General features: G+C 39.8%; 1 protein-coding gene across 9 annotated transcripts in view; it reads right to left on the minus strand.

Moving 5' to 3' along the window:
- SEPTIN8 (septin 8) overlaps positions 1–24,022 on the minus strand; it is an 88,947-nt gene that overhangs the window by 9,920 nt on the left and 55,005 nt on the right. For 6 of the 9 annotated variants that reach the window (XR_011558031.1, XM_070739305.1, XM_070739307.1 and 3 more), the window contains exons 3-9: positions 23,249–23,444; positions 19,296–19,482; positions 7,594–7,755; positions 5,173–5,269; positions 1,551–1,719; positions 851–983; positions 170–360 (exon numbers count right to left, since the gene is read on the minus strand). Coding sequence is in view for 8 of the 9 variants with exons in the window: in XM_070739305.1 (XP_070595406.1) it covers positions 170–360; positions 851–983; positions 1,551–1,719; positions 5,173–5,269; positions 7,594–7,755; positions 19,296–19,482; positions 23,249–23,444 (1,135 nt within the window). In the remaining variant the exon portion in view is untranslated. The remainder of the gene's footprint in view (positions 1–169; positions 361–850; positions 984–1,550; positions 1,720–5,172; positions 5,270–7,593; positions 7,756–19,295; positions 19,483–23,248; positions 23,445–24,022) is intronic. The other 3 variants (XM_070739310.1, XM_070739306.1, XM_070739313.1) reach the window with 1 other exon arrangement.

Consider the following 24,022-nt stretch of genomic DNA (forward strand, 5'->3'; position numbering starts at 1 on the left):
CGAAATGGGTAATTAAACCTTAGGTTTTGTTTAAATCCTAACCATTATTTATTGTTGCAAATAATTTATTGCACCAATATTGTTGCAATACTTACAAATAACTGTTGCAACATTTTTATATGATCAGCTTGAATCTCTGATCTTGGAAAAGGTAGACAAAGTGGCTTACTTTTTCTTGTCTTTATCTTTCTTCAACGGCTGCTGTGAAGTGGCTTGCAGGTTGTGACATTGTAGTGTTTCAACTGCTACCTTCCGCCTGTTGAAAGCATTCATCTCCTCCTCTAGCTCTCTCCTTTTCTCCTCCACTTTCCTCTTTTCCTCCTGATGTATTCGCTTGAGATGTTCAAACTTCTCATGCAGCTGGTGGGAGAAAGAAAGGAAATCTAACCCAGGCTCAGTCTGGCACTAAAACCAATTATGGTCTACAAAAAGGTCTTCTATTGAAGCAGATTACTCCAATATCCATTACACATTATATCAGAGTATACGCTATGTAAAAAAGGTATATGCAGTATACTGTAGTCATGTAGGATATTTAAACTACATAGCAAATTTACAAACATTTCACAGGGTTCCTATTTAACCCTAAATTCCTAAGCCTTCTCCCATAAAAATCCTCCAATCCCATGCATGTAAATGTTTGTAAATGTCCTAATGCTAAATTTCAAGAGGGATTTAAAGATCTATCAGTGGGAAGAGAATATTAGACCAGTTTAGTCTGTTTAATATTAGAAGGATCTGGAGATTCCCCTTCTCAAGCATTTGATTAGTAGTTGCAAAACAAAAAGAAAAACTCGTCCCTATCTAATGTAGGAATTTTTCTCGTAGAGTCATTAACTGCCATACTCACTTCTCTCTCCTTTTCTTTCAGTTCACACTCCGTCTCCTTGACCTTGTTGACAAACATCTGTCTCATTTCTTCCTCTTTTTTTTGCAATTCACAAAGGAACTCTTTTCTTTTGGTCTCATACGTTTCTTGAAGGCTGGTGGAAAACGCAAGTTCCAAATTGTCCAGACATTAAAAGTAAGTTTGTACTGTAACTATTCAAGGTCACACACATCAGAAAATGCATACCTCATTATAACCTCAAAAAAATTATATGTGTCAGAAAGGGGAAAATATCAATTTTACAACTCCTTGCAGTGTATTAATGGAAAGGGGTAGGAAGAAGAAAGGTAAGTCTCAAGATTCCGGGTAACATCCAAACTAAATCAGAGTTCAAGTCAAAGTACTCCTCAAAGTTCCAATTTATTTCCAGAGCCATCCTGACACCTACACAGGGAAACCTAAATCCATTGTCCCCCCACCCACAAACTTGTCACGTTGTCCACTTAGATTGTGCCAATGTGGCAAATCTTTCCTCCACTTCCGCCCAGGTGAGTGGGTATAGGATGTCCTTGAACCACTCGAAAGAATGCTTTGTGGCTGCATCCTCATGAAAATCACCCCTCCAAAGTTCCCATAAACATCAGGCCTTCTTTAGATAAGTGTGGCAAGCCATTAATTTCTCACCAACTTCTGCACCGGCTTGACAGCAAGACTTTCTTACCTGAATGGCTGGCTGTCGGGATCTGTATCCGTGAAGCCCATTTCTTCTAGTTTGCACCGCCTGTAAAGCTCATAATGGCGAGCATGAGTTTGCTCTCGCAGGTCTTCCATGTTAACCCGGATCAGCATTTCCCGGAGTTTTATAAAGTCACAGTGGCTTTCATTTTCAACTATTTAAACAGAGAGCAGATGTGAACCCATAAGAGAAAATGACTGATTCACACAGAGACAAGCATCTACATATGTGCACGTGTGTGTCAAAATAAACAAACAAACACACACACATACACACCTCTTGCAGAATTAATGCAACATTTGTATGAAAACAGCATCCTCCAGAAAAGTAAAAGTGTTGGAATAGAGAGATTAGAAACGATGATAGACTGCAGGCTCCTGTGTATGTTTTGCTTAGAGGTTCGTCACCCTCACTTCAAAAGGGCTCGCTCCCTTGCAGCTGTGTTGACAGAGGTGCTTTGCAATGTGTGGGAACACAAACAAAGCAACCCTATTGGAATCATTAAATCAATCATGTAGAAGCCTCTGAAACATGACATCTCTGCTTTGCTGAATAGCAGAAACTGGTTTATTTATCCAGCATTGCAAATCATTTTTGAAATCCTATTGTTTATAGCAGTGTTTCCCAACCTTGGCAACTTGAAGATATTTGGACTTCAGCTCCCAGAATTCCCCAGCCAGTGAATGCTGGCTGGGGAATTCTGGGAGTTGAAGTCCAGATATCTTCAAGTTGCCAAGGTTGGGAAACACTGGTTTATAGGCTACTGGAAGCTACTTTTCAGAACCAATTACAAACATTAAAATCAAATCATATATCAGTGTTATTAAACTATTATACCCCTTTCGTCTTTTTTTGCTTCACGTGTTCAAACATTTGCATGCCTTTCCACACATACAAGTTTGGTAGTGTGTTTAATGTGGTGATCTAGAAACCAAGAGACTGTGAGTTCTGTTCCGCCTCAGGCACTAAAGTGACTGGGTGACTTTGGACCAGTCACTCTTTCTCAGACCAACCTACCACACAGGGTTGTTGTTTTGGGGAAAATAGGAGGAGGAAGGAGTATCAGCTAAGTTTGTCACCTTGGGAAACGTAAAAAGTAATTTAAAAAAATCAATTCAATATCAACTTTATTTGATTAGTCAATCGACCATATCAAAGCGAGGAAAAGGACCCCATCGGTCGTCATAAAACTGTGACTGGTTAAAATACAATAAAATTGGCTAAAATAGAGGGAATTTGAATAAATAATAATAAAGTTAAAATGCAGTATAATATGCTAAAATTGAGTATTAAAACATGAGAATATAACTCGTGCAAAGGATTATATTAAACAAATCTAAGATACTGATATAAAATATTCTTAAGTGAGTTCATCTCCTTTGCATGCCACCCCAATATGTTCTATAAAACGTATTCTCATCTGAACAGCCCTGACTATAAACTCAGCGGTTCTAGAAACTACATATATATTTGTACCCTGAAGAAAATATGATAATTGTTTATTACAGTCCCAGTGTATGATTTTGTCAAGTAGGGGCTGTAAATACTGAGGTCTTACTGAGGAGTATAGTTTACAATTGAGTAGCACATGTGCAATGTCTTCTATTTCTGGTGCACCGCAAATGCATGTTCTCTCAAAATATGGTACTTGGTGGAATCGTCCATAATTGACCATAGAATCTAACTGCTCAAATCTTGCTCTAGTGAGTGCTGTTCTATGGTATTGGGTCAATTAAAAAAAAGTAATAAATGTGGGATAAAACTCAAATGCATATTTTTTTAAGGATAGTTAAACAATCAAAAAATCGGCTAGGTCTTTTTTTCTGGAGGGTTCTAATTATTGACTCACCTCACAGTGGTGGCACCCACAGGATCAGTCAACAGGAGCTTGCTGCTGGCCCACGTCTTCTGTGGCTGCTTGCCGCCACTTGCATGCATTGCCCTGGCCTCCATTTTATCTTTAGATGCCTTCCGGAAAGCGTATACAACCAATAACAGAGCTCCAGATCTATCCGGAGCTCTGTTATTGGCTGCAGATGCCTTCCAGCAGGCATCTGAAGACAAAATGGAGGCCAGGGGGATGCGGGCAAGTGAAGGCAAGCAACCACAGAAGAAGTCTAGGCAGGTGTCAGGGTGTGTGAGGCCTGTTAAGTAAGGCAGCTCCAGATATCTCCATCCCCACCCTAGTTTATTTTTAACCTGTGTGTCTCACCCCACCTCCTGTACCTGGGCTGGCTGGCCTCTTAATTAAGGGTAATTTTGTAGCTGGGGCTTAATTTGACTGCATGCACTCAAAAACATGATAAGGGTTCTTTTCAAGGTGGGTCATCTTTTTGGAGAAACATGGTAGCAAAATGGAAGTATAATAGAAACAGTGGCAAGAGAATAGCAGTAGCACAAGTGCTTAGACTTATACACTACTTCACAGCCCTCTAAGTGGTTTACAGAGTTAGCATATAGCCCCCAATCATCTGGGTCCTCATTTTACCAACCTTTGAAGGATGGAAGGCTGAGTCAATCTTGAGCCTGGTGAGATTTGATCTGTCAAATTGTTGGCAGCAGAAATAGCCTGCAGTACTTTACTCTAACTACTGAACCACTGCAGCTCTAAATAATAAATAATCTATTAAATATTAAAGTGTATGCAGAGCCAAATCCACAGGTGAATACAAAAAGATAACACTTAAGGCAACAATAACAAAAATGTTTTTGAAATGATCTTTCTGATTTATTGTTTCATGACCATGACATTCATTGGCATCCCAAAATTACGTTTTAATAAGACTATTCCTTTTATTATTTATTGAGTGGGCATTGTTCTTTTATTCAGATATAATGCACAGAAACCTACACACACAAACACACACACATATTGGTTAGCCCACATAGATTAAAAAGTTGATAAAAATATAATAATTATTGACAGGTGAATAAAAATGTCAAATCCAATCTAAGCATTTGGCTCACTGTGTAGTCACAAGAATTGTGTGAATGCAGCTGCGAGAGCTATCATGGGCTTTCCTAAATATGCCCATGTCACACCAACACTCCGCAGTCTGCCTTGGTTGCCGATCGGTTTCCAGTCACAATTCAAATGTTGGTTATGACCTATAAAGCCCTTCATGGCATTGGACCAGAATACCTCCGGGACCGCCTTCTGCTGCATGAATCCCAGCGACCAGTTAGGTCCCACAGAGTTGGCCTTCTCCGGGTCCTGTCGACTAAACAATGCTGTTTGGCGGGACCCAGGGGAAGAGCCTTCTCTGTGGCAGCCCCGGCCCTCTGGAACCAACTCCCCCCAGATATCAGAGTTGCCCCCACCCTCCTTGCCTTTTGTAAGCTCCTTAAAACCCACCTCTGTCGTCAGGCATGGGGGAATTGAGATATTCCCTTCCCCTAGGATTATAAAAAAAAATTATGCATGGTATGTCTGTATGTATGATTGGTCTCTTAAATTGGTGTTTCTATTTAAAATTAACTTAAATATCAGATTTGTTTATATTGTTTTATTACTGTTGTTAGCAGCGGCATACAAATTTGATTAATAAATAAATAAAGAATAAATAAATAAAGAACAATAGCAGCAATAAATGGAGTCATGACCCACCTTGTACAACACCCCATGGATACTGCCGAGCTCTCACCATTTTATTTCCCACTTTAATTTCTTCTGTGCTTCCCACAACAGCAAATGGCAGATGAGCCTTTGAGGAAAAACATAACTATGCAATTCATGGCAAAACAATAGAACTGTCCCCCCAATTTTTTTTTAACTTTTAATGTAAATTTCCTAATAGAAAACATTTTTTTAATGTCTATGGAATCAGCATGATATTAAGACAGGACTGCCAGGACAAACAAATCCTAATTTTTGAAATATTATTATTTTACAGCCCATTAAATAAAAGGCTACTCCTAAATTTGCAATAAAATCATGTGTGAAATTTTTTAATCCACCAGTTTTGTGAATAATATTTTTGGCAGTCTTTACATACTGCATTCCACATCTTTGTATCCACACACATAAGTTTATTTTGAGCAATCAAAGATAGAAGAAGAAGCCAAACAGAATAACCCCTTTTGTTTTTACAAATCATTATGGCATGCTAAACAATACAGTTTGCTATTCTAGTTACCTGCAGGGATAGCTAAAATATAGAATAGCCTGGATATTTTTCTGCCTCATAGCATAATATCAGATTAAGCTAGGGCCAATACTTTTCTCATTTTTACAAGGTAAAATCTCTAGGGATACTATGTTTAATCTTCCCCTAATATATAAATTTCCAAGAAGGCCAGACAATTTCTATATGAACCATCTTCTAGAAAATTCAAAATCCTGAATCACAATGATGAAAATAACATACAACTGTTTACAGAAATAACCACATGATAATCCCATTACTTGTGCAGTAGCAAAATCCTGTATTGCAATGATGAAAATAAGATACAACTTCTCACAGAAGTAACCACATGATGGTTACACACAATAAAACATAACATGTGATGTTTTATTCATCACACATGTTTTATTCATCACATCAAGTTTAATATGTTAACTATCTAGTTTTAGATAATATATATTTAAAGGTAATTATAGTATTGTACAGCGATACCTTGTCTTACGAACTTAATTGGTTCCAAGATAAGGTTCTTAAGGTGAAACGTTCATAAGATGAAACAATGTTTCCCACAGGAATCAATGTAAAAGCAAATAATGCATGCAAATCCTTCAGGAAAATCCCAAACTTTAGAAGGGAGGTGAACAGAGGGCAGGGAGGAGCAGCTAAAGGGGGTGGGTGGAAAAAGCAAGGTTAGGCTAAAGGGTGAGTGGGAAGGAAGAAAGGCAAGGGGGGCGCCCCTCCCTTTTCTTTCTTCAAAAGACACCCTTTCAGTGCCTCTGCAAGCACGCTGTTCTCCTACCTTTGTTAATGCAAACTCTTTCCCCCTCCAAGCCGCCCCTCCCTTTTCTTTCTTCAAAAAAGGGGGGGAAAAGAAACCCCTTCATCCTAGCAGCAGTGGCTTGGGTTCGTAAGGTGAAAATAGTTTGGAAGAAGAGGCAAAAAAATCTTAAACACCGGGTTCATATCTCGAAAAGTTCGTTAGAAGAGGCGTTTGTAAGATGAGGTACCACTGTATAGTATGATACATTTTTATTTTATCATTTTTATGCTTGTGTGTTATCTCATTTATTTGATTTTAATTTTGCGTTGTATTTTTTTGAAAAAGATGCTCATCACTGATCAAATTAATAGCATTTCTTTTCTCCCAGCACAATTTACTCTTTATGGGATTTTTGAAAAGAAATTGAATTCCAAGCAAAATAAGAGTCAATTTGGCTTAGTGGCTAAAATGCTGGATTAGAAATCAGGAGACAGTGGTTCCTAGCATAAACCACCTCACAGGATTATTACTGATGAGATATAGGCAGCAGGAGCATTATATGATGTCTTGAGTTGTGCAAAGACAAGTTGAAAATGTACTATCATTTTAAAAAAAATAGAAACATTTTTCTCCTTCGGATGATGGCAGATACAATATCATTTATCTTCCACTTTCCTTCTCTGAAATACAGAGTAGTAACATTCATCAATCTGATTGAAGTTTTGGCCTAACACAATATATGTCAAAATTATTTCAATATTATCAATCTAAAATTTATCAAAGAAAATGAAGGAAGACTTTATAGTGACTTTCCAAGACTGCATTACAAATTCACATTCCATTCTAAACATACATGAAACATGAAATGTATCAAGGGAGAAGTATTGTATTCCACACCAAATCACTGGATTGTCTTAAATGGCAACCACTTCAGATGGAAAGAATGCCAATGTTTCCCTGCCACATCCATTTGAGAAATGGTAGGAATAAACACTATTATTCATCCATTTAATTGGATTTATATGCCGCCCCTCTCTGAGGACTATTATAATGGAATTCACCAAGTAACACAACATACAATTTCTCAGGGTCACTGCTATAAATACAGAAGCATAGAGAGACTGCAAAAGAATGTGTTACTTACATTCATCACAGAGTTAATCTCAGATACAGCATCATCATCGGTAGGGAACTGATAAATCTGCACTCCATTACTGACCAGTTCACTCATGATCTTAATTTTAAACTTGTGTAATTCACTCTTGGAAATAGTGTCAGCTTTGGCAATGATGGGAATGATGTTCACCTGGAGAGCAGTGAAAAAAACAAGAAATAATTTAAAACTGAGCTTTTTGTAATCAGTCATGAATTAACTACAGAATGGATTAATGCCAGCTAGGAATGCAGGCAAAATTAAACATTAAATTTTAAAAGATTAATGTAAAAAGATATGAACAAACTGGAACAAATTCAGAGGAGGGCTATGAAAATGTAAAGGAACTGGAAATCAAGTGATGAAGAATAGAGGAAAGAGTCATATATGTTTAGCTTACAGAAACAATGACTGGGAAAGGATATAACTGTCTGTAAATTCTTGTAAAGGATTTGTTTGCTGTTGTCCTGAAAACTTAATCTAACATTTATTTGTTTGATTATTTATCAAATTTTTATAGAAGCCCATCTCACCCAAGACAACGCTGGGTAAGGCACAATAGATAAAAAGCAAAAGTATAAAAACAGCAAATATAAATAAAAAAGACCATAGTAATAAATACCTTAAAAATCTAAAAATACAATTCATAGTTGAAAGAAAGAGATAAAAATGTGAAGAAGTTAGGGCTAGATTGATTTCTGAAGCAAATTAACTCTACAATTTTTCACAATGCATAACGCAAAATAAATTTAACTTAGTAATAAAAGTGTGAATAAAATAATTATATATAAACACAGCTTATGTTATTTCTCTCCTATTCTCTTCGGAAAGTTAAATTGAACAGGTCCAAAGACGGGCTACAAAAATGGTGGAAATATAAAACCTATCAGGAAAGACTTAATGAACTCAAACAGTATAGTCTGGAGGACAGAAGGGAAAGGGGGGATATGATTGAAACATTTAAATATGTTAAAGGGTTAAATAAGGTTCAGGTTAATAGGAAAGTGAACACAAGAACAAGGGGGCACAATCTGAGATTAGTTGGGGGAAAGATCAGAAGCAACGTGAGAAAAGGCCTCCTTGCCTTTCATAAACTCCTTAAAACCCACCTCTGCCGTCAGGCATGGGGGAACTGAGATAACTTCCCCAGGCCTATATTGTTTATGTATGGTATGTTGTGTGCATGTTTTTTAAATTATGGGTTTTTAGTTTTAATTATTAGATTTGTATTCTACATTGTTTTTCTATTACTGCTGTGAGCCGCCCTGAGTCTACGGAGAGGGGCGGCATACAAATTTAATAAATAAAATAATAATAAATAAAATATTATTTTACTGAAAGAATAAAAGATGCTTGGAACAAACTTCCAGCAGATGTGGTTGGTAAATCCACAGTAACTGAATTTAAACATGCCTTGGATAAACATATATCCATCCTAAGATAAAATACAGGGAATAGTATAAGGGCAGACTAGATGGACCATGAGGTCTTTGTCTGCTGTCAATCATCTATGTTTCTATGTATCTATTTTAGATTATTTTGGGTTCAGGGAAAATATGAGGAATGCATGAGATTTGATAAAAGCATGTAGCCTTAAAAACATTCAGCAACACAGGCTAACCACCACTCCCAAAATAACATGCTGCTGAATATTAATTGTTTTTGTTGCCACATCAAAAGAAGGGACAGGTGCAAAAATGCACAGATTGCGGAGCAAGTAAGCAAGTTTTTTTTAAAAAGAACATCGTTCACTCTAGATCTCCCTACTCTGTTAAACAAGCTACTTCTTTCATTCAGTCTAGAATTCTGAGAGTTGCTGAGGTTGGGAAACGCTGGTCAAGACAAGTGTTGTCTTTTTTTCAGCTCTGAAGACCAGAATTGCCCGACTGTCTTCTGATGAATGGTCTTGCCCTACCTAGATCCAGACTGCCCCACAGGGATGCATCTTGACCTTAAATAGTAAGCTGCTCTCCCAAGCAAAAAGTGGGATGATTCAATCTGGATACTGGAGACAGGTAACAAACACAGACAGAAAGTTTCTCTCTTTTTTCCCTCCAGAACAAATCTCTTTGGATGAGCATCTCAAAGGGAAGTGACATTGCAATCTAGAACACCTCCTCAAAGGGAAATTTCAATCAAAGTTTGGTGAAACCATGCTGTCCCTTTGAATACCGCATACACACTCAACTGAATTGAAAGGGGAAAATAGCATTTGTACCACAATAAATTTCAAGTTCCATGCTGAACCCAGATGGAGCTTCCAGCAGCCATAATTGGCATGGCCAAAGATCCAACACGACAGGAGCTATAATTCCACAAAATCTACAGGACACCTTCATTAACTGATGCTCAACCAGCGCAATAATACAAAATAAAACTCCTGTAAAAATTCTCTGCAATTGATTAAATACATTTTATTGTAGAGTTTAATCTATTTGCACGCCTGAATGTGCAGAATGTTTTTGGATATGGTCAGTAAGATGTATTAACAAATAATTAATTAATATCTTTCATTTTAGCAATGTCTAAACCATCCCTATGATTCATATTTATGAATCTGACATCAGAATGGAATACATATCCATGTTGCTGAACCTTAAGGAGTACAAGCCAGTTCTTCAATTATCTTCGGCATAGGTTCTATGGCTGCTTCAAGAAATATAACAATTTGAGTGATTGCCAGAAATTTTGATAAGGCATTTCTCCCTCTTGTTCATACAACTACAGGAAGATGATGATGGAATGGTGATGACCTGATGATGATGTTCGTCCATCGTGTTCGAAGAGGATCTTGACATCTAATGGGTTGTGTGCTGTACACGATGTGTCCGCAGGTGGCTGGTAAGGCCTATACGGGCACGAAATGTTCTGCCACATGTTGGGCAGACATGTGTGGGCATCGTTGTCACAGCATTTACATTTGCAGTCCTGGCTTTGTGGAGTGCTCGCTTCTCTATTGCTCTGAATGTTTTGCTGGCCTAAGATATCTGGCAGCCTTGGTGGATCAGCATGGGTCATGTTGGTTGATCTTGTACCAGGGTTTCCCAGGAGGTGGTGTCAATATTGAGGGACTTGAAGGAGCCTTTCGATGTGTCTTTGTAGTGCTTCCTTTGTCCCCCACATGATCATTTTCCTTTAGACAGCTCATCATAGAGGAGCTGTTAGGGATGTGATGGTCTGGCATCCTAGCAACATGGCCTGCCCAGCATGTTTAGGCTTTCATCAGCACAGTGGGAATTGATGGCAGGCCTGTTCTGGAGAGGATTCTCAGTGTTAGTGTTATCCTGCGACCTGATCCTCAGAATTCTACGCCTCTGGTGATGACCTAAAGGCCCTTTGGAATTGAATGAAATGACTCAGCTCCAGTGAGTTATTCTGGCTCCAACTGATTGCTGCAATCTATTAATAGGGATGCAGCCCAATGGAGCCACCTCAGTTGCTTTTAGCTCTCCTCTCACCTGGGTCTTTGCAGGATCAGCCGCCACGTTATTGAAGGGTGCAGTGCTCAACCTTTCCATAATTTTCTTTGGCAGTACTGTAGATACAATTTTCATCCATCCATCCATTTATTTTTCATGTTTCTAGATTGCTCATCTCCTTCAAGGACTGTGTAGGGTTTGGGAGACTTGTATCTGTCCTGGTCATAAAATTAGGTCTAGTCACATAATGAAATGACCATATCATTTAGTGACCCAAATTCCTATCACAACTGTGGTCATATGACAAGACTCCCTGTACATCATTGAGGACTTGAGGTGAGGAGGAAGTTGTTCTGCCGGCATGTTTCAACTGCCGTAATTACAGGGTAATTAGTCCAGGAAGACACACACCGCACAATAAAAGGAAAACCCAAAAGTTTTTATAAACAGAAAAACAGAAACAGCTCCCTTTTTAAATGTCAAAGGGATTTTCTGGTACACACAAGGCACAGGTTAAATGCAACAGCCCCACCCAACCACAGGTGACCTCATTTTCTCTTGTAATAAAACTTCAGTTGTTGTCTCCTATGCATCACTCTACGCATGCGTGGATGTGTCATTAATTCTTGTTCAGAATCCAGGGATGATACAGATGATTGATCTCCTCCTGGGCTGTCTGCCAAACTCCCCTCTTCCCTGTCACTGACGCTTCCTTGGTCAGAGGAGGCTTCGTCGGCAGATTCCATCGGGAGCAAAACAGGCCTGCGGCATGTGGATGTTCCCCCCACATCCACCTGCACATTCCTTGGGGCAGGAGCTGGGCCAGAGCTAACCACAACAGAAGTAAAATGGAAAAGGAGGATAAAATTGTGGTCCAGTACTTCTGACTTTTGGCTCCAACTCAACTTTCAATCACAGAAGTTTCATATGTGATGTGTAGGTAATTTGGACCCCAAGAATAATGCCTGTAGATCCAATCTCTTCATACAGGCAACATGCACATATTATTTCCAGATATCTGCCAGATATTTTGTAGTATGCTATATATTGACCACCATGGAGAACTTCCTGACTGCAGAGGAGCTTTTTTGAAGATCCAAGAAAAGCAAAACGGCTGTTTTCCTGCATATGGTGTTTCACATCTCAGCTTTTGCCTTTAACATCCTGGAGAGCTTTATGAAATAATAGAATTTGGAAACAGTTGGCAACCAATAAATGTGTTAACACTTCTTATAGGAAATTGCTTGACTTTTCATTCACTGGCTTCCCAATTAGTTTTACAAAATGGGTATGTTTAGTTTTTATCTTTTTAAGTGAGAAAAATGCTTGGGTGTGCCAAACAAAATCTACCAGCAGGAAGTCTAAATGCAGCCTTATAAAAAGAATCACACCACTTCACTGTAATTAAGCTTCAAGTTGGAACACCTGGCCACATACACAAGAGTGAAAATCGCTTTCCTAATGGCTACAGAAACTAAAGCACCAAGATTTCCAACAAATTCCAGTGGATGGGTGCCCAGAATCGTAAGAGTTGGAAGATCATAGAGGTCACCTAATTCAATTCCTCTGTCGTGGCTCTTACCCACTAGAATTACATCCCTCCAGAGATCCAGATCTGTCCAATCCTCATAACATACAGGAAACTATTAAAGACCTGGCTCTTCTCCCACATTTTGGAGCAGAAAGAAGATTGAGCCTCTGCTGGCTCGTTTTATTTAGTTATATTTTCCTTCTGAGGCTGTTCACGATTCTTTGCATTTTGCTTTTTTAAAAAAATTGTAAAGCAATTGTAATTAAGTTGCTAGGAATCGGGAGGGATACAGGTTGTATATATGAATAAATAAACTCCCTGTCCATTGCAGAATCTACTCGAGAAGTATTTCTCAACCTCAGTATTTCTGACCTACAATCATCCAAAGGCTTTTTGAAGATTTCTGGTAAAGAAGAACTCATGACATAATTGTCAGGATTTGCAATCCTAGGTGATATTTCATTGCTGAGTCATTGGGTGTGAACTGCAATGTTATTGGGCCAGAGCATTATAACATGCAAATCAACTTCACCATGATTATCCCTTGTGGTCATCTGCTGTTTTGCTGTTGATGGTGGTGGTTGCTATTTGGCTGGCTGAGGCCGTTTGAGCATGGGTTAGATCAGGGTTCCACAAGGGCCAGCCAGGAGTTCTTTGGAGAGGGGCGGCATACAAATCCAATAAATAATAATAATAAGTTCTGCAATTTAATGAGGAAAAAAATTGTTTTTCCCTCGGCAGCCGACGGTTAACGAAAGCCCCCAGGCAACGGAGGTGGAGGGGTGGCTCTTTCTCTCCTCTCCAGCCAGAACAAAGAGAGATGGGGGTCTCTCTTTCTTCGTTCTGGCTGGAGAGGAGAGAAGGAGCCACTCCTCCGTCTTGGCTGCTGGGGAGCTTCTGTTAACCGTCGGCTGCTGAGGGAGACCCCAGCGAAGGAGAACAGGAGGAGGAGGAGGAGGAAAAGAGGCGGAAGAGGGACTATGGAGAAATGAACCGGCATTTCTCCAGCATGCTTCTTGGTCCCCGGTACCCTTCAACGCCTGCCACCGCTGCCACTAGTCCCGCAGCCGCCTCTTGTCATCTTCCCTTCCAGCCAACATGGTATCTACACCAAGCAGAGAAAAGGGGACATAGCAGGGGGAAAACAGACCTGACGCTCCCATTCCCCACCACCACCACCACTCCACTTTTGGCTTCGCCTCCTCCCAGAATGCTTATTAGGAGACCGCGCTGAAGTCGCGGCCCCGCCCCTCATTATGGACGCCAGCGACTGAATGCCTCCCCCTCCCGCGCGCAGCATCAAAGGGTTCCCCTGTAGAAAAAAAGGTTGAAAAATACTGGGTTAGATGTTGAATAGAGTAATAATAGTGATATGAAGAAACTTGGATTGGTTTAGTAAGCTGAATATAGCTGATGTAAAGTTCCTGTATACTGTATAGAAGACTGAAGCAGAAGATATTTTGCACTGAAGAGTAAAGCTATTGTTTTATACAAACGTGTCTTTGTCATTTATCTGGTTCATTAATTGCCACAATATATTCTGATATCTTATCTAGTCCTCCTGCGTTACTACTACAACATATCTATCTATCGGGACAATAATGTGGAAGCTTGTTCCAACCGGTTAACAGTTCATGCAGTCACAAAGTCCCTCCTAGTATCTAACTAATTTACCGTCCCTATAGTTTTAACCCTCTAATTCTGAACATGCTCTCCGAGGCAACGGAGAAGAATTTCACTTCTTTTTCTGTATGACAACCTTCCAAATATTTGAAGACTGCTATCATATGTCTCCTCTTTTCTGTAGACCAAATATGGTCAGATTTTAAAAAAACTATTTGACCTAAGGTTTGGTTTTTCCAGACCTTTCACTTGCTTGATCATGTTCTTCTGAACTTATCCCAGTCTGTTATTGTCTTTTGGGAATTGTGGTGCCCAGAATTGGGCATGAAGATCTCAACAGAAAATAAAAGCTGGGAAGAATTATTTTTCATGACCCAGACTTTATGTTCTGGTTAATGTACTCCAAAATAATATTCATCTTTTTAATAGCTGGATCATACTGTTTGCCTTTAACAAAGACACCCACATCTTGTTCTTTTTTCCTACAGTGAGGAAATTACCATCACTGGCTAGAATACAAAAAACTATATATAAATAAATTATGTGAATGTGAAGATGTTCTGGGGGTACTTTTATCAAATATCAATTTGCTATACAACAAGCTGGTTTTCAGATCCAGCCCAGTTACTCTAAAAACAATCAGAGCAAAATAGGTAATTTTTTTATAGAATCAAGTCAAATTGAATTGAATAGAAATTCTTTATTGGCCAAGGAATTTGTCTTTGGTGTATATGCTCTCAGTGTACATAAGGAGAATAAAATACATTCATCAAGAATAAAAAGATACAACTCCTAGTGATAGTCAAGGTTACTAATAAGCTATCAAATCGTACCAGGAAACAAATAGAAACAATATAGATTGAAAAGATACAAGCAATATGGTTATAATAGTAAGTGGGAAGAGATAGATACTAGTAAGGAAGAGCAAATTAATAATAATACAGTCTTAGTAAATTATTTGACAGTGTTGTAGGAATTACCGTGTTTCCCCGAAAGTAAGACACTGTCTTACTTTCGGGGAAACACGGTAATCCCCAAAAGCCCCACTATGTCTTACTTTCGGGGTATGTCTTATATTGGAAAAAAATTGTCGAATTTTTTGTTTTAACCATAAAATTAACATTTAGACGCGGTGACGTATGGAGGGGGGGGGGGCGCGGAAGTGGGCAGGAGGCGGCGCTCATTTGGATCAGACGGAGGCGGCAGACGCGGTGATGTATGGAGGGGGGGCAGCGCGGAAGTGGGCAGGAGGCGGCGCTCATTTGGATCAGACGGAGGCGGCAGACGCGGTGACGTATGGAGGGGGGCGGCGCGGAAGTGGGCAGGAGGTGGCGCTCATTAAGATCAGAGGGAGGTGGCAGACGCGGCGACGTATGGAGAGGGGGACGGTGTGGACGTGGGCAGGAGGCGGCGCGCAGCTAGATGAGAGGGAGGCGGCAATACCCCCATGTTTCCCCGAAAGTAAGACATATGTCTTACTTTCGGGGTACGGCTTATATTAGCCGACCCCCCTGAAACCCCTGATACGTCTTACAATCGGGGGTGTCTTACTATCGGGGAAACAGGGTAGTTGTTAAGCAGAGTGATTGCATTTGGGGGAAAACTACCCTTGTGTCTAGTTGTTCTGTTGTGCAGTGGCCTTTGGCATTGTTTTGAAGGTAGAAGTTGAAACAATTTATCATACAATTTGCTGGAGATCTCCTAGCAGAAAATCCACTACACTTAAATATACATCCATTTGAAATCTAGTAATATCTTTTAGCCTTTTCAGCTTTATCTTCCTGTACTATTTCTTGAGTTTAGAGTTTCAGTCCTGAGATCTGGAAATATCACAAGGAAAAACCAAGCTTGGAACTAGAATAGAGATGCACACGTTTTTATTCTCATTTAACAAGTGTCAGTCACTTCTAAAGAGGCAAGTGTTCGGCACTATGCTTTACTGTTCCATATATACATGAGTTCCATTTGAACAACAAAGCATGAAAGGCTGATTCCTGTTAATGTTCTGTTATTCCTTATGAACTGCTAGAGGTGGATCAGTTCCAGTTTGACTAGTTTGTTTCAACTGCAATTCCAACCACCTATTATTTAACTGAGGAATTCAGCTTTGAAGATGAGTTTTTGGCTGCCTGGAAGTAATTAGATACAGGAGGCAGCAGCTGGTTTGGTTATGAGTTCAGCTGCACACAAATGCACAATGGAAGAGCGGGCCGGTGAAAAGGTCACTCACTGATTGTTCAAGAAATCATGTCTCTGTCTGTGATTTCTACACTGATGGAGTCACACTTCTGAATAAGATTCCTTAATATCATAGAAAATCCAGACAGTCTGCTCAAGTTTGACATCATCTTGCTGATTCTGCTAAACTGTTGAGCATTGGAACACAATGTCAGATGCTTAATGAAATATACTGCTCAAAAAAATAATAAAAGGAACACTCAAACAATACAGCCTAAATCTGAATGAATGAAATACATGTATTCTCATTGAATACTTTGTTCTGTACAAAGCTAAATGGGTACAACTGCATGTGAAATTGATTGTCAATCAGTGTTGCTTCCTAATTGGACAGTTTGATTTCACAGAAGTTTGATTTACTTGGAATTAAATTTAAAACCTTGATTAAAAAGTAGTTTTGTGGTAGAGGTTTACATCCCTAGTTTCCCCCTGCTTTATAACACATTTCTGATCTGTTGTTTTGATGCCAGATCAATTATGTAAACCCAAATCCTTCTTCACTCTTTAGGGCCAGCCACCAGAATTAAAGCACAGAAAAAAGAAGGTATGCGGCGGGTTGGAGCTGACTTTGGGCAACACCTCACGTGCCTTCCAATATGGCTCCATGTGCCACCTGTGGCACTTGTGCCATAGGTTTGCCATCACAGGTTTAGCTTGTCTGCAATCCTGAGTTGCCTCAGATGGGAATTTCAAATGACATTTACAATTGTGTATTTACTTATTAAATATTAAATTTATATAATCCGTTATTCTTTGTTATTTTTTTCTCTTTTGTCCATCCATATGTGTTGGCATGTGAGCCGCCAAAAGAATCAAGGTGAGCCTATTTTTTGAATGGTTGATATGCCCAAATGGTTTGCCATCATTGTCCTCAGATGAGGAACCGCCTTCTACTGCATGAATCCCAGCGGCCGATAAGGTCCCACAGAGTTGGCTTCTCTGGGTCCCGTCGACCAAACAATGTCATTTGGCGGGCCCCAGGGGAAGAGCCTTCTGTATGGCGGCCCCGGCCCTCTGGAATCAACTCCCCCCGGAGATTAGAACGGCCCCCACCCTCCTTGTCTTTCGCAAGTTACTCGAGACCCACCTATATCGCCAGGCATGGGGGAATTAAGACATCTCTCCCAGGCTTTCTTATATTTTATGTTTGGTATGTATGTGTTGTATGGTTTTTAAATTGTTGGGGGTTTTTTTAATGTAATTTTATTATTAGATTTGTTCCATTGTTATACTGTTTTTATTGTTGTTGTGAGCCGCCCCGAGTCTTCGGAGAGGGGCGGCATACAAATCCAATAAATTGAATTGAATTGAATTTCCTAGCAAATTAAATGCTGATGCTTCTATAACTCTGATTTTTGTTTGTTTCTTTCACCTTTTAAAAGGCCACTCATTGGGATGAGCATTATAATTCTTTGTGTGTGTGTGTGTGTGCACGCATGAATCCTTTTGCACCAATGACCTTTGTAGTGTGCCTCCAGTTCTCCCCACAGCGTGAACTTCAGAAGATCAGCTGTTCCTCTTTGATCACCGTGTAATAAATTAAATGACTAGTTGTCAGCTAGGCTCCCAAAACACAGGCTCCATGGGAACAATTGGCAATTGCCAGTGTTCTGAGGAGGCTCTATGTTTGACTGCCACATCACAAAAAGGCTGCTGCTTCAGATTCTCCCACAGCAGTGTTTTATATCGTATTGGCTTCAACATCAGAACATCTGCAACTCATAGAACCTGAATCCCGGCCTTTATCTCTCTGCCACTCATCCAGTGCTTTGTTTTCCACCCAGCTGTTGAAATGTTCTAGGGACAGCAATAATGACTCATCTCCACATACAATCACCCTCACTTTCTTTTGTTCACATCTCGGTAGGATGCAGCTTGTAATACTGAAGCTGCACCATCATTTTTCAATTGCCAAAGTAATGGAAAAACAGTCAACGTTTTAGTTAAAATGATTCCAATAGAGTGAAGGTGTTGTGGTTAGCTCTGGCCCAGCTCCTGCCCCAAGGACTGTGGATGTGGGGGAGACATCCACATGCTGCAGGCCTGTTTTGCCCCCCCCCCCCCCGGTGGAATCTGCTGATGAAGGCTCCTCTGACCAAGAAGACATGAGTGACAGGGAGGAGGAGAACAAGAGTTAATGATACAGCCACGCATGCGGAGAGGGATGCATAGGCAACAACAACTGAGAGATTATTATCAAAGAAAATGAGGCTGGGTTGGGTGGGGCGGTGGTAATTAGTGAGGCTGCTATAAAGAGCAGCCTGTGGGTTTGGCCATTGTGGAGGATTATCTGATCGTTGTGTTTCGTGACTGCTTTACTGACTTTGACCTTTTGTGTGCTGATTTTTCCCTGCTTTGAAACTAAATCAGAGCAAAGTGTGTTTCACTTGTGAAAGAAGAAGGACTATGAATTGCCTCATAGCTGCAAGCTAAGTATCACAGAACTGATAAGGGACTTGTACAAATTACCAGTTTGTTTGGAGACAAGTGCTCTTTGCTATACCAAAAGAGGGCTTAGTTTATTTGAATTTTCGGTATAAAGAACATTGTTTTGAAGTTTCAAACGTGTGTGTGTCTGAAATTTTTACCTGTGAATTTTTGGGAGGAGTCTACCAGAGAGCCCGACAGAACAGGAGGAGTCTCACAAAAACCGGGGAGAGTGTATTTATACAATTCTACTGAGGGGAGGTATAAAACAAGATCTTTTGATAAAGAGAAAGGTCAGGGATTTTTTGTTAAAATTATCTGACACTCATTTATGCTTTCAAATGACTGAAGAAAAACTCCCGACCATATGCATCATTAAGATTAATAACAAGTAAGAAAGAAGACAGGTAGACAAAAACAAGAGCCAATAGTTGTGATGATGTGGGGGTACTTACTTTACTATCCAGCTTTTTCATGGTCACCAGATCCAAGGACTTCAATGAATGGCCGGTTGGGGTGATAAAATAAAGGCAGACATGGATTCTTGTATCGTGGTAGTTAAAAAGGGAACGCCGGATTTTTAGCTCTTCTTGTAAATAATTTTCAAACTGCGTGTCAATGTAATCTACTATTGGCCTGTAACTAAAAACGAATTCCATTAGCAACTTGAATGGCACCATTCATGAACAATGACTAAACACGTTCAGCATGACTGCATGTTTCCATCCACCAAACCTTCATAAAATCTGAGTAAAAGAGATGTTGAAAAACTTCTGGTGCTGGATGGAACAGATTAAATCAAAAGACTGTGCATGTATAAAGTGCTAAACTAGTTCTAAACTGGTGCTGGAGTTCACCTTCAAAGACCTTGCATTATTGGCAGTTTTGGGGCACACCCACCGGAAATTGTAATCTGACAATATTTGGAAATCATGCATTCTAATATCAGGATTACAGCAATGCCAGTTAGTCCCGACTACAGGGACCTCTCGATTTACTATCACAATTGAGCCCAAAATTGCTGTAGTTAAATGAGACATTTGTCAAGTGAGTTTTGCTTGTGACAGGGTCGCAAAAGGTGATCACAGGACTTTGGGGCACAGCAACGGTCATAAATATGAACCATTTGCCAAGCATCTGAATCTTGATCACATGATCACAGGGATGCTGCAAAAGTCGTAACAGTGAAAAATGGTCATAAGTCACTTTTTTTCAGTGCTGTTGTAACTTTGAATTGTCACTAAATGAATGGTTCTAAGTCAAGGACTACCTGTATCCCTGAATTACATATTGATTACACAGAAGTAACTGGAATGCCCTTCTACAAGCAGTCAATACTTTTCCTGTTGCACAACCTCCTCCTCGTGTGCACCTTCTACTCAGACAGCAATGACCTTCGGCTGCACACATAATGTAGCCAGTGGGAATTCTTGAAGTTCACAGAGTGACTTTCGACAAGCCAATCCTCCAGATCAATCTACTTTACGAGATTGTTGAAAGGATAAAAACTGAAAGAGGGAGTGTTTGATGACCTAATCACCTGGAGCAAAGGCTACATATGAATTCCCTGACTAAATGAACCCTTTGTGGACACACCAACAACTTGACCAGAGATGTTCCTTGCAATAAAAGTAGTAAGTACAGTGGTACCTCTATTTAAGAACACCTCTACTTACGAACTTTTATAAATAAGAACCAGGTGTTCAAGATTTTTTTGCCTCTTCTTAAGAACCATTTTCTACTTAAGAAGCGGAGCCCGGAAAAATTTCCCAGGAAATTTGAGAGCGGCACGAAGGCCCAGCCAGTTTCCTGCTATTCCCCCTTTAATCCCAGCCATTTCGGGCTTTTCTGGGCTGCCAGTGGTGCTTAAGGAGGCTTTGGCAGTCCAGAGCGAATGAAGCATTTTCCTTTCTCTGGGTGCTTGAAGAGGGAATAAACCTCTGCCAGTGCCCAGAGAAAAGAAATGCTCCCTTCGCTGTGGGCAGCCAAGGAGTCACCACAGCGAAGGAAAGGCGCCGGCTACAAAGCGAGCGAGCGAGAGGAGAGGGGAGCCCTTCAGCATGGGAAGGAAGAGGCAGCAAGTAGCAGCAGCAGCAGCCAGTGTATGGGAGGCATTGTATGGGAGACAGTCTTGTGCCGGGTGTATTGGATGGGTGTACTCCTCCTCGGTGCCTCAGAGTCCCTCTTTTTTTTTAAGCCTTAAAGTTTTGGATATTTTTTTATTCCCCTCATCTTACCTTCTTCCTTCAGCAGTGACTCTCCTCCTCCTCTTCTTCCTCTTCCTCCTCCCACCCAAGTTCCAAGCTTTTATTTCTTTCCTAATGGGCTTGCACGCATTATTTGCTTTTACATTGATTTCTATGGGAAAAATTGCTTCTACTTAAGAACGTTTCTACTGGTCACGGAATGAATTAAGTTCTTAAGTAGAAACCTAAAAAACTCAAGTGCTTTACACTTGAGGGAGCCAAGGTGGCACAGTGATTAGAGTGCAGAACTGCAGGCTACTTTAGTTGACTGCTAGCTGCAATTCTGCAGTTCAATTCTAACTGGCTCAAGGTTGACTCAGCCTTCCATCCTTCCAAGATGGGTAAAATGAGGACCCAGACTATTGGGGGCAATATGCTAATGTTCCAGATAGCATCTGAATTTAAATCAGAGTCCAAGTCAAAGTATTCCTCAAAGTTCTAATTTATTGCCAGAGCCATTCTGACACCTACAGTGGGAAACCCAAATCTGATTGCTTCCAAAGTTGAAAGTTCACATCCCTTCCCCCCACCCCCAAAAAAACTTGTCACGTTACCCACTCAGCTTGTGCCAGCAGGACAACTCCTCCTCTGGCTTCTGTCCAGGTGGTGGAGAAAGGATGACCTTGAGTCTCTCAAAAAATGCTTTGTGGTTGCATCTGCTCCCTCATGAAAATCACCCCTCCCAAATTCCCATAAACATCAGGACTTCTACTGATAGCGTGGCAAGCCGGTAATTCCCCCCCCTCCCAATTTCCCTGCCACCTCGACAGCTACTCTGTAAACTGATTAAAGAGGGCTGTAAAAGCACTATGAAGCGGTATATAAGTCTACGTGCTGTTGATATTGATACAAATCATATAGTTTATGTATGGTATGTTGTGTGTATGGGTTTTTTTAGTTTATGGGTTTTTAGTTTTTAAATATTAGATTTGTATTTTACATTGTTTTTTACTATTGCTGTGAGCCGCCCCGAGTCTGCAGAGAGGGGCGGCATACAAATGTAATAAATTAATTAATATTATTATTATTATTATTATTATTATTATTATTATTATTATTATTGGTAATTGGTGGTACTTGGCATGCTGGGCACTGTACCAAAGGATCTCAGCGGACATTTGAAAACCATTGGAATTGACAAAATCTCCATCTGTCAATTGCAAAAGGCAAACATAATTCGCCGCTACATCACGCAGTCCTAGGTGCTTGGGAAGCGCCCGACTGGTGATGAAATATGGAATCCAGCATAGTGATCTCGTTTGCTGTGTTGTACTGACATAATAATAATAATAATAATAATAATAATAATAATAATAATAATAATAATAATAATGGATTAACCGCAGAAACTTCAGTCTAGGATATTTTCTACGTTTTGACTTGAAATACAAGTTTTGCTGCACATGAAACCCACAAGTTACAGAACCCTGGAAGTCATTCAGAACCTCTGGGAATTGAACACCATGGAAGCCAAAGTCAGAACTAAATAACTCTTAATTTTCCTATGATGATCTTCTGGGAATCTTACACATAGGAGATAAAAACAACAGCTCTCTCCTGTTGCTGTTCAGCATTGGAACATAAGAGCAGATGTTAGCATCCCTGTCTTTATTTTTTAAGGAAGTGGTATAGCAGCTCTCAAATGAAAAGAAAACAACTGATTCCAACTGACTAGTTTTGTGAGAAAATGGGAGGAAGGGAATCAGGATTATCTGAGGGGAAAGGAGCTCCAAAGCCTCACTCTTTCATCTTCCTTTCAACATGTGCACAACCCAGCAATTTACATTAGAGCCAGTGGAGAAATTGAGAATGACTATAAATAATTGCAAGCTCAGAATCAAAACAAGGGAGAGTCTTCGTTAACTCATTTCCTACCAAGTTTCACGGAAATGTTATTAAATCCACCAACTGTATGGATAATGTTACAGCTTAGCCACAAGGTGGCAATGGATTGTATTTTATCTGGCTGACATCTGAAATTTCCTATTTCTGTTTTCTCTTCTTCCTGACTGCTGTGCCATCTGAGCTTTCCATTGAAAGTATTATAAGCAGCCGATCACAAGCACAATAAATAAAAGTCTTGTATTCAAGGTGGAATATACACATCCTTTCCCCATCAAAACAATGCAAATGTTTCTGCACCAAACTGGAAAGTGACTTGCCTTTCATCTTTATTTATCTGATCTCCAAATCCCACAGCATCTACAATGGTCAGTTTCAGGTGGACATTGCTTTCCTGCAGATCATACGTTCGTGGCCGTAAACGGACTGTGTGTTCATAGTGACTAGCTTCCTCTATCTCAAATGTTGTGTTAAAAAGAGTGTTCATCAGGGTAGACTTCCCGATGCCGGTTTCACCTAAAAAAATTAAAATGTTTACTCCAATAGTGATCAACAAATGCTAAAAAAAGAAAACAGCATCCCGAAGAAACATAATGCTATCTTTTCACATTTAAATTTTCAGTGATTTATAAAGCTTAATCGCATTATAGATTTGGGATACTTTTCCATATATTAAATGGAAAAGTATCAAAACAGCAGAAAGGGTGAGGCAAAACCTCTGCAGAATCTCAACATAATCCATAACAAACTACAGAGCCAGAATAATATTCTACTTTTCATTATGACAAATATATTCCCTTTTCTTTTTAAAGAAGACTTTAAAATTATAGCTAATGGTAAAAACATCCTTTCAGGAATAGAGTATGTGCACATTTTAATTCTTTCTTTTCCTTTCTTTCTTTCTCTTTCATTTTCTCTTTTTACTTTATATTTCATTATTTATGTTTTTTATTTACTTATCAAATATATATAGCTGCCCATTTCAACAAAGGTGACTTTGAATGGCACACAGCAGCAGATGAAAAAACTAGAAAATACAAATATAAGTATCATAAGAATAACACAAGGACGAGCATAATTTTTTTTGGATAGGG

The sequence above is a fragment of the Erythrolamprus reginae genome, chromosome 2 (assembly GCF_031021105.1).
Source record: "Erythrolamprus reginae isolate rEryReg1 chromosome 2, rEryReg1.hap1, whole genome shotgun sequence".
Taxonomy (NCBI): Eukaryota; Metazoa; Chordata; class Lepidosauria; order Squamata; family Dipsadidae; genus Erythrolamprus; species Erythrolamprus reginae.